General features: G+C 40.1%; 1 protein-coding gene across 3 annotated transcripts in view; it reads left to right on the forward strand.

Moving 5' to 3' along the window:
* The window catches only part of gria4a (glutamate receptor, ionotropic, AMPA 4a), a 93,624-nt gene that overhangs the window by 61,688 nt on the left and 16,702 nt on the right, over positions 1–15,234 (forward strand). For all 3 annotated transcript variants that reach the window (XM_046388821.1, XM_046388818.1, XM_046388819.1), the window contains exons 13-14: positions 815–975; positions 11,597–11,795. In XM_046388821.1, the coding sequence (XP_046244777.1) occupies positions 815–975; positions 11,597–11,795 (360 nt within the window). The remainder of the gene's footprint in view (positions 1–814; positions 976–11,596; positions 11,796–15,234) is intronic.

A 15,234-nucleotide genomic window follows, 5' to 3' on the forward strand; every position in this document is an offset into this window, starting at 1 on the left:
TAATACAACTTGTGGTCTCCAGCACGCAGCTTCCTATATCTAAGCTGACTGCTGCTGATCAGCAGTCAGTTTAATCAATTTTATGAATACAGATAGAGGAAAGGAAATTTTTTTTTCATGGCCGTTTTTACTGCTGGATGCTTATTTCTGATGATTTAATACCTTTCAGTTAGCATGTTAATTACCATAAACACCATGCTGTATTTTTAAAAGTTTATAGAAATCCTTCAATAAATGCATGCAGTTTAAATACTTTTTCTAACGTGGTGACACATGGTCACTTAACTGTAATGTCTTGAGGACATCCTGTGTGACAGAAATAACATCATAGACACTTCAGTAAGATATGCAAACACTTGATGTTTGTAAGTATGCAAGAATGTAATGTCTTAGCATTAAAATGTCTAAAATGACTAGACTTTTGTTATACTTCCAGTTGAGTTGAGCACTTGCTTTATCCCAGATGTTTGTTTTCATTTTTTTGATTGAGAGACCCCCAGTGGCAGATACTACTGTGTGTTTAATGCGAGAGCATTTAAGACATGCAGCTTCACACAGTCAAGATCATGTCGGCATAACTCCTCTTACACCAAAGCATCTCCATACTGAAGGAAACACTTTCCTCTTTCACACCAGTCATGAGAAATGTACCGAACTGTGGTCGTGATTACAGCTGGACATACTTTTTCATTTGCTACAATAAGTTTTAAGAATAAAATGTTTTTATTGATTGTTTTGATGTACCTACAATGGGCTTTCTTTCTTCTATAGACCTCGAAATGATCTAACACTTATTTTTCCCTCACTGTTTCAGGTGAGTCGCTTCAGTCCATATGAGTGGCATGCAGAGGAACCAGAGGAGGGCACAACAGAGATGGGCCCCACTGACCAACCTCCCAATGAGTTTGGCATCTTCAACTCCCTGTGGTTCTCACTGGGAGCGTTCATGCAACAGGGCTGCGACATCTCACCTCGGTGAGGGAGAAAATTTGTGTGTGTGTGTGTGTGTGTGTGTGTGTGTGTGTACCTGTATTCTTGTAGTTGTGGAGACAAAAATCTGTTCAAATACTCACATTAAGAGGACCCACCTTACTTACAGGGATGCACGTTCCCACAAAATAAAACATTAAATATTAGGGTGAAGACTTGCTTTAAGGTTAGGTTATGGTAAGCGTTAGGATTAAGAAGGTAATGTTTATTGTTGCGGTGAGGTGGTGGTTAAGCCTCCAGGAAATGAATGTAAGTCTATGTAATGTCCCCAAAAGTGGTGGAAACACCACTGTGTGTGCATAATGTGTGCATCAGACTGAGAGAGTAAGAGTTAGTATTTGAGGCTGTATACATAAGAGTGTGTATCTGGGCTGGGGATAGCGTGGGTGTGTTTTACTGCCTGTAATGTTCCAGTGCTTTAGTATTTGGCTGTGATGATTCAGGCTGTTGACAATGAAACACACAAAACACAAAAGTGAGAAGGAAACACCTGCATGTAGTCCAGTTGTCATGTCCATATGGGTGTGCTATGGTGGAAGTTTTAGCAGTTAGCAAGATGTTTATCAATTTTTAATGCACCACTGAAAAGGCAGAGTCCAGATGTAATTTTAGAATATTTATAAGAATATGGCATTTTATTATTGATAACCTGAGAATGCAGTTTAGTGAAATATTCATGGCCATCATCTTCAGGACCTTTAGGGAGCAAATCTAAGGAGAGACGCAGCAGCAGATAGAAAAGAGTGATAGACGATGAGCTGAAAGAAAGAAAAGGAAAAGGTGTGAGCCGTTCAACAAAATGTCTGTGTGCTTCAGAGAACTGATAGCTAGTATGTGAAAGGACATTTCTCCCTTCTCAATATTGACATGAATTCGTGCCCTGGCTCTAAGGAAGATATCTCTGACATACATAAAATCTTTAACAATCTTTTTCTTCTGCTTTTAAACCTAGCTTTAAACCTATAGTATCTCTCAAACCTTTGTACTGCACTGCCATCAGCATTTCACTGTTGAGCAAAGAACAAAAGTTCTGCACTGGCTGCCAAACAGTGAAATGCTTTCTTGACTTTCTTCCTCCTCCTCTTTTGCTCCTCAGTCCTTCTCTTTTGCTCTTTCATCCATCTCTTTCACACTCTCTTTTTTCCTCTCTCCCCTGCTCCCCGACACCTGTCGTCTCCCACTCCTCCGCCCTTTACTGTGACTGACAGGCCAATTCTCGCTCCAAGATACAAAATGGAAACAAGCACACCAGCTGCACGGACACACACACACACACGCAGAGAGAGAATACAGACAGACACTTCACACACTGACTCTGCTTACACACACATGCAGAAAAAAAAACATCTGGTGTGCAGTTTGGTAACAATCCAACATGCACATGCAGAGCTCACCATCACTTACAGGACATGTTATATGTGTGTGTGTGCATAAGCTAACAGCTGTCATAGCAATAATGTGATACTTAACATGAAGCCACTGGTCATCATATAAATCACCCGACCCTGTCACTCCCAATACAGCACAACTCCTCTGTAAGCCAAGATTACTGCAGTCCTAAATGCCAGATTATATTTGTAAAATCAGAAATCTGTCACATGCAGTTTCTCTTGTTCTTCAGATTTTTTTTTTCACAGAAGAGAAGAGCTTTCAGTGCAAACTTAAAGTTGCAGTGTGTAAGATTTTGGGGCCTTTAGTGGCAGAATTGGAATATAACATTCATCATTATGTTTTCATTAGTATACAGTCACCTTCGTCCTTTATCTTCATATCTACTTTCACAGAGCCCACCATGTTGCACTGCCATCTTTCTACAGTAGCACAGATCAGGCAAACCAAACACTGACTTCAGAGTTTTTCGCAACCACCATAGATTCACGTACCTGCTTGAAATGTGAAGATGAGTGAAGGACTGTTCAAATGGCTAAAATCTGCAACCTCAGTGCTATATGTCACTAAATCCTACATACAAGAACTTAAAGTCTGAGATCTGTTCCTCATATAGGCAGCTGATATAGACTTTAAATTCAACATGATATCTAGTGTATTACAATGTCAATCTCGTAATATAATCTATATTGCAACAACTGGCACGACAGCTGCGTTTAGACGTGTGGCTCTGGTGGCGGGATGATTAGGGAGCTGGTGGAAACACGCTGCAGGGTTGGGTCAGGGTATAAAACCCCCCCCCCAGAGCGCTGGAGATGCACATTTCTTTAATGGAATATTGACAGTAAGGAGGCAGCCAAGGACCCTCTCAGCACCCAACAGCAGACAGACACAGTTGACAACCAACTGGTGAAGATGGAGAGCCAGGTCTTTCCCTGTGGAGACCGTAGAGACCAAGACAGAACTAAAAGAAGCCACAAACATGATTCCAGATGATTTATAATGTAATTGTTGTTGTATAATATGATTGTTGATGAATAAGCAACTGTTTGCTAATATGTCTGCTATATCATCTTAATGTTAACATTAAGTTTAGTTCCGCTGTACACTCTTAGCTCTATTACCTGTTAGCTTCCTTAGTCAAACACACCACAAGACTCTGTTGCTCACCTGCTGCTAACAGCTAAGAGCTAACTATCTAACCTCCTGCCAGATTCAATATGGAGCAACATATTTGCGAGGTCCTGCCAGCAATTGACTGAAGGGATAGACAGATAGACCGGTACATCTGAATCCTGCTGTGACTCTCCAAAAATACACACTCTGTTATCTATTTAATCTGTCATGCTCTGCTCATTGTTTTGTTCTGCCTAAGCTGCTACTGTGACACCGCTTACTGTGAGCATGATTTCATTATCATCATTATCATCATCATCATCACCACCATCATCATCATGCTTACATATAGCACTAAGTCAGCCTCACCTCTACTCCACCATTAACCTGTAGCTGCTGATTGTGGTGTGTGACTCCCGAATGTCTCTGCATGTGGGCCCCGGTCTGTGCTGCAGGGGGAGAAGAGGTTTGACTGACGTGCTTGGATGTCAACACATTTACTGTACCTTGTATACACATATTAACATAGCTCGTAATGAAGCAATTTATGATAATGCAAGACAAAGAAAAATATAAAGATGAACAGTCAAGGACTTATATTAACATATTCATTAGAAATGAAATAATCACGCAGACCAGGCTTTCAATCACAAAGCCATGTGTTAGATGAGATGTCAGATAATTTTTCTATCCCCTCAGTGCATTTCCTTGAATCTCGCATTCTCTTGTTCACCTTTGCAGGCCAACAAAGTTATAATCCTAACTTCAGTCACAAGTGACAGCAGGAATCTGCTACAGGACAAAGAAGATTTTTAAAAAATTGCCTTAATATACACAAGGGAAGTGAAAATCTTTTTGTATGTCTTTCTTAGTTACACACATACAGCACCCCTCATGCAATGCTTCAAAGGAGTCGCCTGCAATGCAGCACCCTCACACAGTTTTGGGATTCAGTGCCTTGCACAAAGCGGGCAAAGACAATATGATCATATCACAAGACGTATTCTTATGCAACTCCTTCACATGTCCATCTTATCCAATCTATATCCCATATTTAATGTTTACTTTTGATTGCAAAAAAAGAAAGACTAGAAAGACATAACACAAAACAGAGCTGGTACATTTCTTGCTAGTGTCTCTACTCATCCAGAGTTTCATTAGCAGATCAAATCCACAGAGTCTCGATTACAGAGTATAACACTCTTTTGTGTGATGTGTTGATTTAGGCCAGTAAGTCAGGTGTAATTTTATGAAGAAATCTGAGCTAGTGGAGCTTTTGTTTCTGTCATCATTTGTGATGATACAATATGAAAGACTGAACTGGAACTATATGGGTTTGAATGCAATGATGCAACGTTCTCCCTGTGCCTGCGTGGGTTTTCTCCAGGTACTCCGGATTCCTCCCACAATACCAAAAACATGCACATTAGGTTAATTGGCTACTCTACATTGCCCCTAGGTGTGAGTGTGAGAGTGTGTGGTTGTCTGTCTTTGTGTGTTGGCCCTGCGATTGACTGGCGACCAGTCCAGGGTGTACCCCGCCTCTCGCCCGTAGTCAGCTGGGATAGGCTCCAGCTCCCCGCGACCCTGACGGATAAGCGGTATAGAAAATGGATGGATGGATGGATGCAATGATGCAATTAATCAGCATTTTTTATTTTTGTTTTATTACATTATTTCTGAGATAGACTTGCTAGTAATACTGTCATCTGCCCCATCTTATCTGGAAGGACATGAAAATAAGCGTCAAAAAATGTTTATAAGAAAGTTCTCTATATTTATATCCCACTATACCTACTAGTTTTTCACCACAAGAAAAAACGGCAGCATTTTTCATCTCATAATTATTGTTTTTTTCATCTTCCATACGTTTGCATGGACTGTGGGATGCCTGGTCCAGTTTTATCCATTTTATCCATCCTGCCACTTGTAGGGATCATAGTACTGAGGCTGACATTTACTGTGGAGCTCAGAATAAAGGGAAGGAGGTAGCCTCTACAGGAAGAGATTTTCTTACAGACTGGTTGAATGCTGTCTATCTCTTCAAAAACAAGTAAAAACAAAAAAAATACATTATTTAAGAAAATTTAAGAAAGAATGAGAAATATCTTATACAAACAGCCAAACAGCAGTTTGATTGATATTCTTTGTTTGCACCAAAAAAAACTTAATAGAGGAAAATAAATCGAAACAAAGATGATTGTTGCTGATGAACCGTTTGTTCAGATGCTTTGCCATATGCTTCTTTGACTACTTACATTACATTTGTGTTTGTCTTTGTGAAGTAAAAATCTCTTCCCTCTTGTTATATGTATCGTCTTAAAAACACAATGAGCACCTTTTGCCGACTGGTCCTCCGTAGGTATGTGTGCGTGTGTGTGTGTGTGTGAGAGAGAGAGAGAGACAGAGAGAGATTGTGTATGTTGTGTATTGTGTATTGAGCTGCAATAGTGGGTCCATTGGTATTCAGTGTGGGTCCCTCTTTTCCTGCTGCAGTCATCTCTGCAGTCTGGGAGACACAGTATAACACACACTCCTATACAACTCTCCCACTTTCTCTCTCCTCTTTCTTGATCTACCTGTCTGTAGATACAGATAGATAGATAGACACATATCTATCTATCTGTCTGTCTATCTATCTGTCTGTCTGTCTGTGTTTCCTTTCTTATATCTTTTGCCTCTCTTATTGTTCTTTTATACCATATAATCATCACCTTAATTAAGTCACGTTTTCATAGCTAGAAATTATCAGTACATATGCTGGCATGTCTGTGTGTTCGTGAAAACACTTCACTTTTTTTTCTCTATCTTTAGCAAACACCTCAACTTGTGTTTACTTCACCTTTCCAATCAAGCAGAAGGTAATGGTTGCTACCAGACACAAATGCATTCGCACACGCTCACATGTGGTGACCTTGAGATGACATTTTCACCATTCACCTGTCATCTTCCAGCCCAAGCTTTCTGAGTTTGTACTGTGTGTCACTGGCCTGGTCACTGAACAAAGGATGGCGACAGAGTGATGGATGGTTAGATGATGAGACTGGAATTTTCAGAAAGTAAAAATGTATAAATGGCAGAAAAGTGAGACGGTGTACTGAGAGAGCCAGAGAAGACAAGCGGGAAAGAGAGGGGGGGGGGGGGGTAAACTGATCACCAGTGAACATCTCAGAGGGATTGGATCAGTCCCTGTCAATAAACATCTGAAATTACAGCTCAGGTCAGGGCACTCGTGCACTTCTTGTGTGTGTGTGTGTGTGTGTGTGTGTGTGTGTGTGTGTGTGTGTGTGTGTGTGTGTGTGTGCGTGTGCATGTGTGTGTGTGAGAGAGAGGGAGAGAGAGAGAGAGAGAGAGAGTCAAGTGTAAGTATTGAGTAAATGGCCGTGGGTGTGTTGAATAGTTAATGGCAGCAACAGATCCAGCTAATGGTTTGACAAACTAACTACAGTGGAGCACTGAAACTCACTGACTAATTAATGATTAGTCTCAAGGTCACTGATTAGAAACCAGTCACCCTGACTGAGTGTGTTCATGAATTTCACCAATGATAGTTATGATCTTGTGTGTCTGTCTCTTTGTGTAAGTGTATCTCACATCTTTTCTGCTTCGCTTTTATGATCCCTGTTATTATTTTATTTCATTAGGCCTCCCATTATCTGCCTGCTGCTCCTAATCTTCAATCTATTAATCTGATTTTCTTTCACGTGTGGCTGTTTTGTCTTCACACCCTTTATCCTGCCTCCATCTACTGTAGAGTCTTTCTGCCTGTTTCAATCAGTCAGTCGATTCACTTAATTTCACACCTGTAGTCCATGTGCGAGAGAGAAGACAAGAGACAAAAGACAAGAAGGAAAGGATGTTTGCCTGTATTTTTGTCTGCTTTTTTCCAGTCTTTCTATCCTCTATTGTGTACAAATCAAATCATCAAGCTTTACTTTCCCAAAACATCAGGCACACTAACTGTCAGACTCAGACTTGTTAACATATCTGTCGCCATCTGAAATCTTGTTTGTTCATCAATTGGATTACACCAATATGTGGTTTTGTTTTATAAAAATAACATGTTTATCGTTTGGTTCACATTTTTCACAATTTCTTGTCTGCCTTAAAAGAGTAGGCAGGTCCCTATGGAGTATATCTAAGCTGAAAAAGTTGCTGCTTGCGGTGATCATTTCTCCTGTTCACTGTCCCCAACGTGCATCTTCACCAAAGCCCAATATTAGTGATGGAGACCAAATCCACAGTCTTTGTTCTGTGTAAAAATATATTCCATCACATATCTGATGCTAACATAAGGCTTCAGTAGTCTGCATGAGGAAAATCAAATGGACATCTTCCAAATTTAGTCTATTTCATACAAAATTTCCTTCCTTGTTTGTTACTGTCACTCCACTGAAGCTACAGTCAAAAACATAATCAGTGGAAACACAAAGAGGGAATTTTGTATTAAAAACACAGTAACTTTGGAAAATACCCACTTGATTGGACTATTGAAGCCAAAAAGAACAGGAGGTACAATCACAGCAAGCAAAAACTGTTTCACAGTCCATATGGACATCTGACAATTGTTTAAAGATAAGACTTGAAAGAAAGTTCAGCTCTCCTTTAAAACTCAGCTAAAACATTATTTAGACTGCCAAAATTGCCATTATTTTGAAATTCAAATACATATGTACCCCAATGTATACAACATCTTAAAGACACATCCAGAGTGAAAAACGTATGTGTGGACAACAAATACCAAGCACTGGTTCAGTTTGTTGTTGTTTGTGTATCTGGCATCATTATCAATCTACTGTAATGCTTTTATATGTTTGTGCTTCTGTGTGTGTTTGTGTGTTGTTATGGCAATTGCATGATCAGGTTTTTCCTTCCAAGATGATTGTGATTACTGTCATACATCCAAAGAGGAAAAAAGCTGATGATGAGAAACATATTCATTTACCACTAGTCCATTTAAGGAAGACAATAAAACACATTCAAGATCACAAGCACAATTACAGGTTCTTCTGTTTGGTGAGAAAATTCAGATGCATTGGATGAAAAGAAACCGAATAGCTCAGAACTGTGTGTGCGTGGTGTTTGTGTGTGTGAGGGAGAGAGGGGGGAGAGAGAGAGAAAGAGAGAGAGAGACAGAGGAACAGCATGCCATTAATCTTTCACACACAGGATTGGGGAAGCAATCTGTTGGCTTTCATAGATGATACATGACCTGCTATAGAATGATTCGCCTGTTGCATACCAACACACAACAACGGGCACAGGCGACTCACACATTCGCACTGCTGCAAACACACTTGCCTCACGCTGACATATCACATGAAGAGTCAAGGACGTCACTCCCACAGCTCACCCACGTACACCGCCACACAATACAGAAATGCAGGGCAACGGGATACATGTGCACATATGAACACACACACACACACACACACACACACACACACATACACACACACACAGGATTTCATCTGATTCAAACATGCAAGTAAACATGTTTTTCAACTAAGCTCCAAGGCCAAACACCAGTGAATATCTCTCTCTCTCTCTCTCTCTCTCTCTTTCTCTCTCTCTCTCTCTCTCATGTTCATTCAGACACACACACGCACATGCAGACATGTTATTAGTCACGTTGTCCTCAACCCGTCTAATTTTTTCCTCTGTGAGATTGTTTGCCTTTCATGCCCCTGAGCTCCCCAAAGCACTATAGTTCCTCTGTCCTCTGTCTATCAGCCACATAGTTCACCTAATGATGTGGTTGTTGTCATGTGATTATTTTTGTTTGTTTGTTTCACTTTTTTAACAGTCTCAATCTAATGTAATATTGTCATGTTCCTAAACCGATTCAAATTTTATACACTTTATACAAAACAAACAAACAAAGAAAAAAACCCTTGCTTGCCATTCCAAAGTCTTTCCTTTGCCAGCTGAAAATTAGGCGCACAAAATAAGTTACTATTCACAGCTGAACAATAGGATATCTGTAAAATATTATGCGCTTTTCCATCACAGGGTCTGTCGTCTCACTGCAGCAGTTCGAAAGGTTATAAAAAAACAAAAACTTAAAGCCAAAAAGGAGAAATTTATATAGTATTTTGAATTTTTCAACTCCAAATGAGCTTATCTCCCTGCCTGTACTCATGGCATCCTTTTTTTCCCCACTGCCTTGCAATTTAGAATCTACAAAAATCATTTCAAAGATGACACCACATAACTTTTTTCTATGTCCAGGATCCTTCAGATTCTGTAAATGACCGTCTGAGTCCTTCTTCTTCTTTTTACTGACAAACTGCAGCGCTATGATCATTAAAATTGTTCTGTTTCATTATTACATCCTCATTTAGTCATCAACAGCATTAAAAATGTTTAATGTCTATCATCTCCTCAAGTCAGTGTTTTTAGGATGCATCTTAGTATCTGGACCTCCCTTCTCTGGAGAATCCATCATAGGATACAGTAAGTTCATTAATTCAGGCAAACAGATCAATGCGTCAAAGACACATGCTATCATTTCGTATTTCTGTGTGTGTGTGTGTGTGTGAGATTAAGAGGTGTGATTGCTTTTGAACAGCAGCAGAAAAGGTGACAATTTATGCCAAGTCAGGCGTCACATCTCTGTCTGCTCTTTTCTCTCTCCATCTTGCACTCTTTAAAACACAGCCCAACCTAAATATGACTCAGAAATCACTTCTCTGCTCAGTCACTACTACCTCAAGACCAGTGTTGGGGCATGTTTTAGCTCATTGTTTTTGTTTTTTGGCTTGGAACTTAACTGTATTTTTTGGTTAATTCCGGTTCTCATTTCAAGAAGCTCACTACCTGTCCAGAGTCCACTAGCAGACAAAAGTTTGTATTGCATTTATCTATTTTCTTAGCATTTAACAGCCAAGGAGTCAGATATTTCCCTCAGGAGTAGTTATGGACCAAAAACAGAGTGAAAAGGACAATGACGGACTAAATTAGATTTCCCAGGGGGCCAGAAAGTCAACTCCAAATGAATGATAATGTTGTTGGCTGAGTAAAGCTTGGCGACATATCAACTTAAAAGAGGATAATGTGTTATGTTCACATCTAATTCTTGCTTCCCTCAAGTGGCCAAAAACTCAGGTTTAATTGCACATTGTTTTAATTAATAAACACAAGTTTAGTATCAGCTGAGTACTTTTTCAGTCCCAGCATGTTAAACTGAAATTGAATTAAGCTCTTTTTGTTTTTTTTTTTTGTTTGTTTTGTTTTATTTTTTTGTGCATACTTTAGGAAAGGAAATCTTCCTCTGTGAACGCAAGGGCTTTTTTGCTATTTTTCTTCTTTTGGAGAAACTGAAAGCATGTGTCTTATCCAACATCCTTCTTGATTTTCTTTCTCGCTCTTTCTAAAATGTGGATTTTTTTATGCGGCTGTTTGTGTCCATTAGAATTTCAAGGTCTTTTATTGACTCCAGCACTGAAAAGAAAACTTCACATTTCACTACTTCCTCACATCTTTCTCTCCTCTTTCTCTAATGTGCTCACTTTTGCTTGCTCTTCTCCCCTGTACTCAATGGAAACAAGTTCACACAGACAAAATGAATTGCCACTTACTCTGATGCTTCTGCCCACAATTGGTAGATAAAGAGCGTAAACACGGAGAAAGAGAAAAGAGAGAGAGATTAGGATGAGAGAGACGGAGGATGGAGGAGCGCCCAGATTACAGTCAGTTTAATGTTGCCTTATTGTTACTGCTGAATTGGTTCAAGGGTTGAAGACAGTTACTTTGGCGGTACTGTCGTTTACACAGTCATGCACGCAGTGGTGTCGGGGAAACAAACAAACTACAGTGTGTTGTTTTGCATATCTCTGAGGAGCTAACCTTAATTATATTTCCTTCTCTGTTTCTTCCCCATATTTCTTTTATTTTCTTTTTATCTCTTCAACCTCCACCTTCATCTTTTCCTTCATCATATTCTACTTGTCCATCTGTTGCTTTCCTGTTATTCCTTTCCTTTATCTCCTTAATCTTGCCATCTCTTCTGCTTTTTTCCCAAACCTCTTTTCACCTCTTACTCCTCACTCCCCTCTTTCTTGTTCCCTCCCTACCTCGCTTCCATCTGTCTTCTCTCCAGGTCTCTGTCTGGACGTATTGTTGGAGGTGTGTGGTGGTTCTTCACCCTTATCATCATTTCTTCTTACACAGCCAACCTGGCTGCTTTCCTCACTGTGGAGAGGATGGTGTCACCCATAGAGAGTGCAGAGGACTTGGCCAAACAGACAGAGATAGCCTACGGGACACTGGACTCAGGCTCTACTAAGGAGTTCTTCAGGGTATGGACTCAACATGCTTAATGCCTTTAGAGTTTTCAGGCTTTTGTTATGTAGCTAATTTGCTGCTGAGCTCAGGCTGCAGAAAAGCCATAAAGTCTTACACAACCTGGAGGAGGACTATTTTCACCCAGCTGGTCTCTCTGTTAGTACTCCACCAGCACTCGACAACCAGCTGTGTTCATACATACATGTCCTGTTTACAAAGGCACCAGGTCATGATAATTCACAGAGAAATGTAAGCTTAAACTGAGCTAGTTTACATCTAGAACACCAGATGTAACAAATAAGCCCAGAACATGTTTAAAGGTACTCTGCAACACAGTTTTCTATCAGTGGTTCTCACTGTTCCACTTGTTGTAGCAATGAGATAGAAACTATCAAACATGGATGTGATAAAAGGCTTTCAATATCCATGAAAATTAGTCTTTGTAAAGGTTCCATAAGAGCTTTCAACACATTTTGTTTGAGCTCAAAGATACATACAGCGTGTTTGGTGAGAAACACTGAAAACAAGACTTTGTGTGAAAGGGCACTTTTAAGGAATGGATGACAATGCTCATATTTCTTGTTTTCTTTATTTTTTCTTTGTAAATGGCCATTGTATAAATGTGATGATATCCCTCGGAGGTGAAAAATGTCATTCTGCTATACTTTGCAGTGTTTATAACCTCTTCTTCCATTACTGCATTATTGCTTACTTGTTTCGCAGTACATCATAGGGAAGTAAACAGCATGCGAGTGGGAAGAGTCCAGTGGAAGTACAGAGGTTAGAGGTTAAAAAAAATCATATTTTGTGCGCTTATGACTTTTTTTCTTTAGCCATATTATTGTAAGAGGTACTGAGTATTGTTTTTTATGTTCATTTTGAGGAGGAAAAAAAATAGGAAGTAGGTTTTGTCCGCATTATTGAAACTACACTATAGCTAAGCAGGTAAAATCTGCTGTGACTGTAGGTGGGACAAGGACAAGTGACTAATGACAGCATAAACCGATTTACAAAAGTCCAGGTGCGGGGAGAGGAATAAATGGATGATTTCACCTAATCTTGAATTGTGGAAGTGACGCTAAGCTGAAATGTCTGGCTTTAACTTTTCAGCTAATTTTCTATAAAACTTGATGGTTACATTAAAGTACACAACAAGACTTTGGAGGAACATGCTGAGTACAAAAAGAAAAAGTACAAAAGGTGGGCTTTTATAGTCTCTTAGAATGATCACTATGGAACAATTTTTAATTACTTTCCTACCCTGTCAAAAAAGCACTAATAATGATACTAATAAACAGTAAAGAGGGAGAAATAAAGGTGCACTAGGTGGACAGAAGAGGCAGACAGAGTTTGGGAGGGGGGCATATACTGCAGGGAACCGCTACCTTAAAATAGTGAACAGGAAATTAGTTGAATGAAGTGGCCCAGAGGAGACCTGTAGTGGCTTCACCCACTGACCTATTCACCCAAGTGGACTGCAATTACTCAAATAGTCACAAACATATACATAGACACACACAAATGCACACAGTGCTGATGAAGACAGAATTTTTCTGCAGACATGGGCAGAACACCAATGTCATCACATGCACAAAAAACAAATCTGCTCTGTCACCTCGTCACGCTCTGTGAGGATATTCAGAATTGTTTGTGAGCTCATACATTGTATGGTTGTGTGTGTGTGTATATATAGACATATACCAATTTACGATTTATACGTTGTAAAGATGTGTGCACCAGTGTGTGTATTTGGGGAAGGGGGGTGGGATTGTAGCAGACAGTTTGTGCTTCTGTGAGCGGCTCTGGCATCATCAACATAACGAGCGGGCTGAAATCTGTGGAGGGTGAAAAAGCAATTTACTCTCCCACAGCTGAGGGGGATTCGCCGGCACCATTAATTATCTGTGTGTGTGTGTATGTGTGTGCGTGTGTGTTTATTTGAGAACACACATGTACATTTTTGCATGTGTGTCAGCATGCATGTATGCATATTCAGCCACATGTGTAGACGTGTACATGTGCATGTGAGTGTGTGCATGCAAGGCCTCTCTTGCAGAGCAGTTTTTTTTGTGTGTATGTATATTTACAAGTGTTTTCTATAATGTGAATGCCTGAAGGTGACTGGCAGCATCCATTTCCCCCTTCACAGCCTCACTCATTGTTAAAGAATCTGGAAAGAGTGGCACCGTATTGCCACGCATCCATCCCTCCAAGGCCAAACGCAGTCATCATCATCACTGCCTCTGTCCCTCGCTCTCGCCAACACACACACACACACACACACACACACACACACAGAGGGACAGATACAAATGCATACACACACAGTACAACTTTTGACCAGACAAAGAAATCAGCAAATACAAAAATGCAGAAAATAAGTGAAACATTGATGAATGGTTGAAAGATTAAATAAATTCATTTGAGGAATGAGGCAGCAGGTGTAGAGAAGTGACTCGTGAGAGGAGTTTTCTTTTTTCTTTTTTGTCTATGATAGAGTTTGAGAAATATTGAAAAAGAAAGAAGGACAAACTGGAGAGAGGACAGGGGACTGCTGGTCCTTTTGAATGTGAGTGGCATTATTATGGGATAGGTGTCCATAGGTGCGAGTAACACACTCACATACACATACTCACCGTTTCCCTGGGTGCTGGTTTCAGTAGCCGAGGCCGTGGCTAGTGGCTTGCAGAGCGACAGAATAACACTTTAGCACGGGGAGAGAAAGAGAGGATGACTGTTTGACTCCTCTGCTTGTTATTTTCACCCTTGAGTACACACAGTCCACACACATGAGACAACAAAAAAATACCCACATAGACTGATGCGCAGAACTGCAAGTACACACTCTAACACACACAAAAACTCACATATGCAAGGCAGATACGCAATATAATACAATCTATTGCACAATGCCCAGCAGATGTCCTCTGAAAGGCTCTCCCGTTACACCAGGTGACTGAATTCATAACCACACAACTGGATCAGCACGCCACTATTCCAGTCATAATCCAATCATTTAAAGTAAGAGTGATGTCTGACTTGTCAAGTGAGACATAGTGTTACGTTTTAAATGTGGCTATAAATGTCATTATGTGTCAGAGAATGAAAATGGAAGACAGAAGACAAAGCCCAGCATCAGTGGTGTAATTTCATTCAAGGACTGTAAGAGTGAAGAGTCTCAGCACTTTGTTGTACTTCATATGAAACTGCAGCAATAAATGAAATACGGTAAAAACAAGCATCACGCATCATCCTAATACATTTGTACACGTCCAATTTTAGTACCCTACTGTTGTTCCTTTTGTAGGAGCATGGAAGAAACACTTGTGCCTAATCAATAACCAGCATTGAGTGTCATTGTGTCAACATAATGAATAGCGCGCATTGTTTTCATCTCCTCAGCCTTCATATTTACATCTCTGATTCATCGTCTCAGTAAGAATGGCATGTTGA

The sequence above is a fragment of the Scatophagus argus genome, chromosome 5 (genome assembly GCF_020382885.2).
Source record: "Scatophagus argus isolate fScaArg1 chromosome 5, fScaArg1.pri, whole genome shotgun sequence".
NCBI lineage: Eukaryota > Metazoa > Chordata > Actinopteri > Scatophagidae > Scatophagus > Scatophagus argus.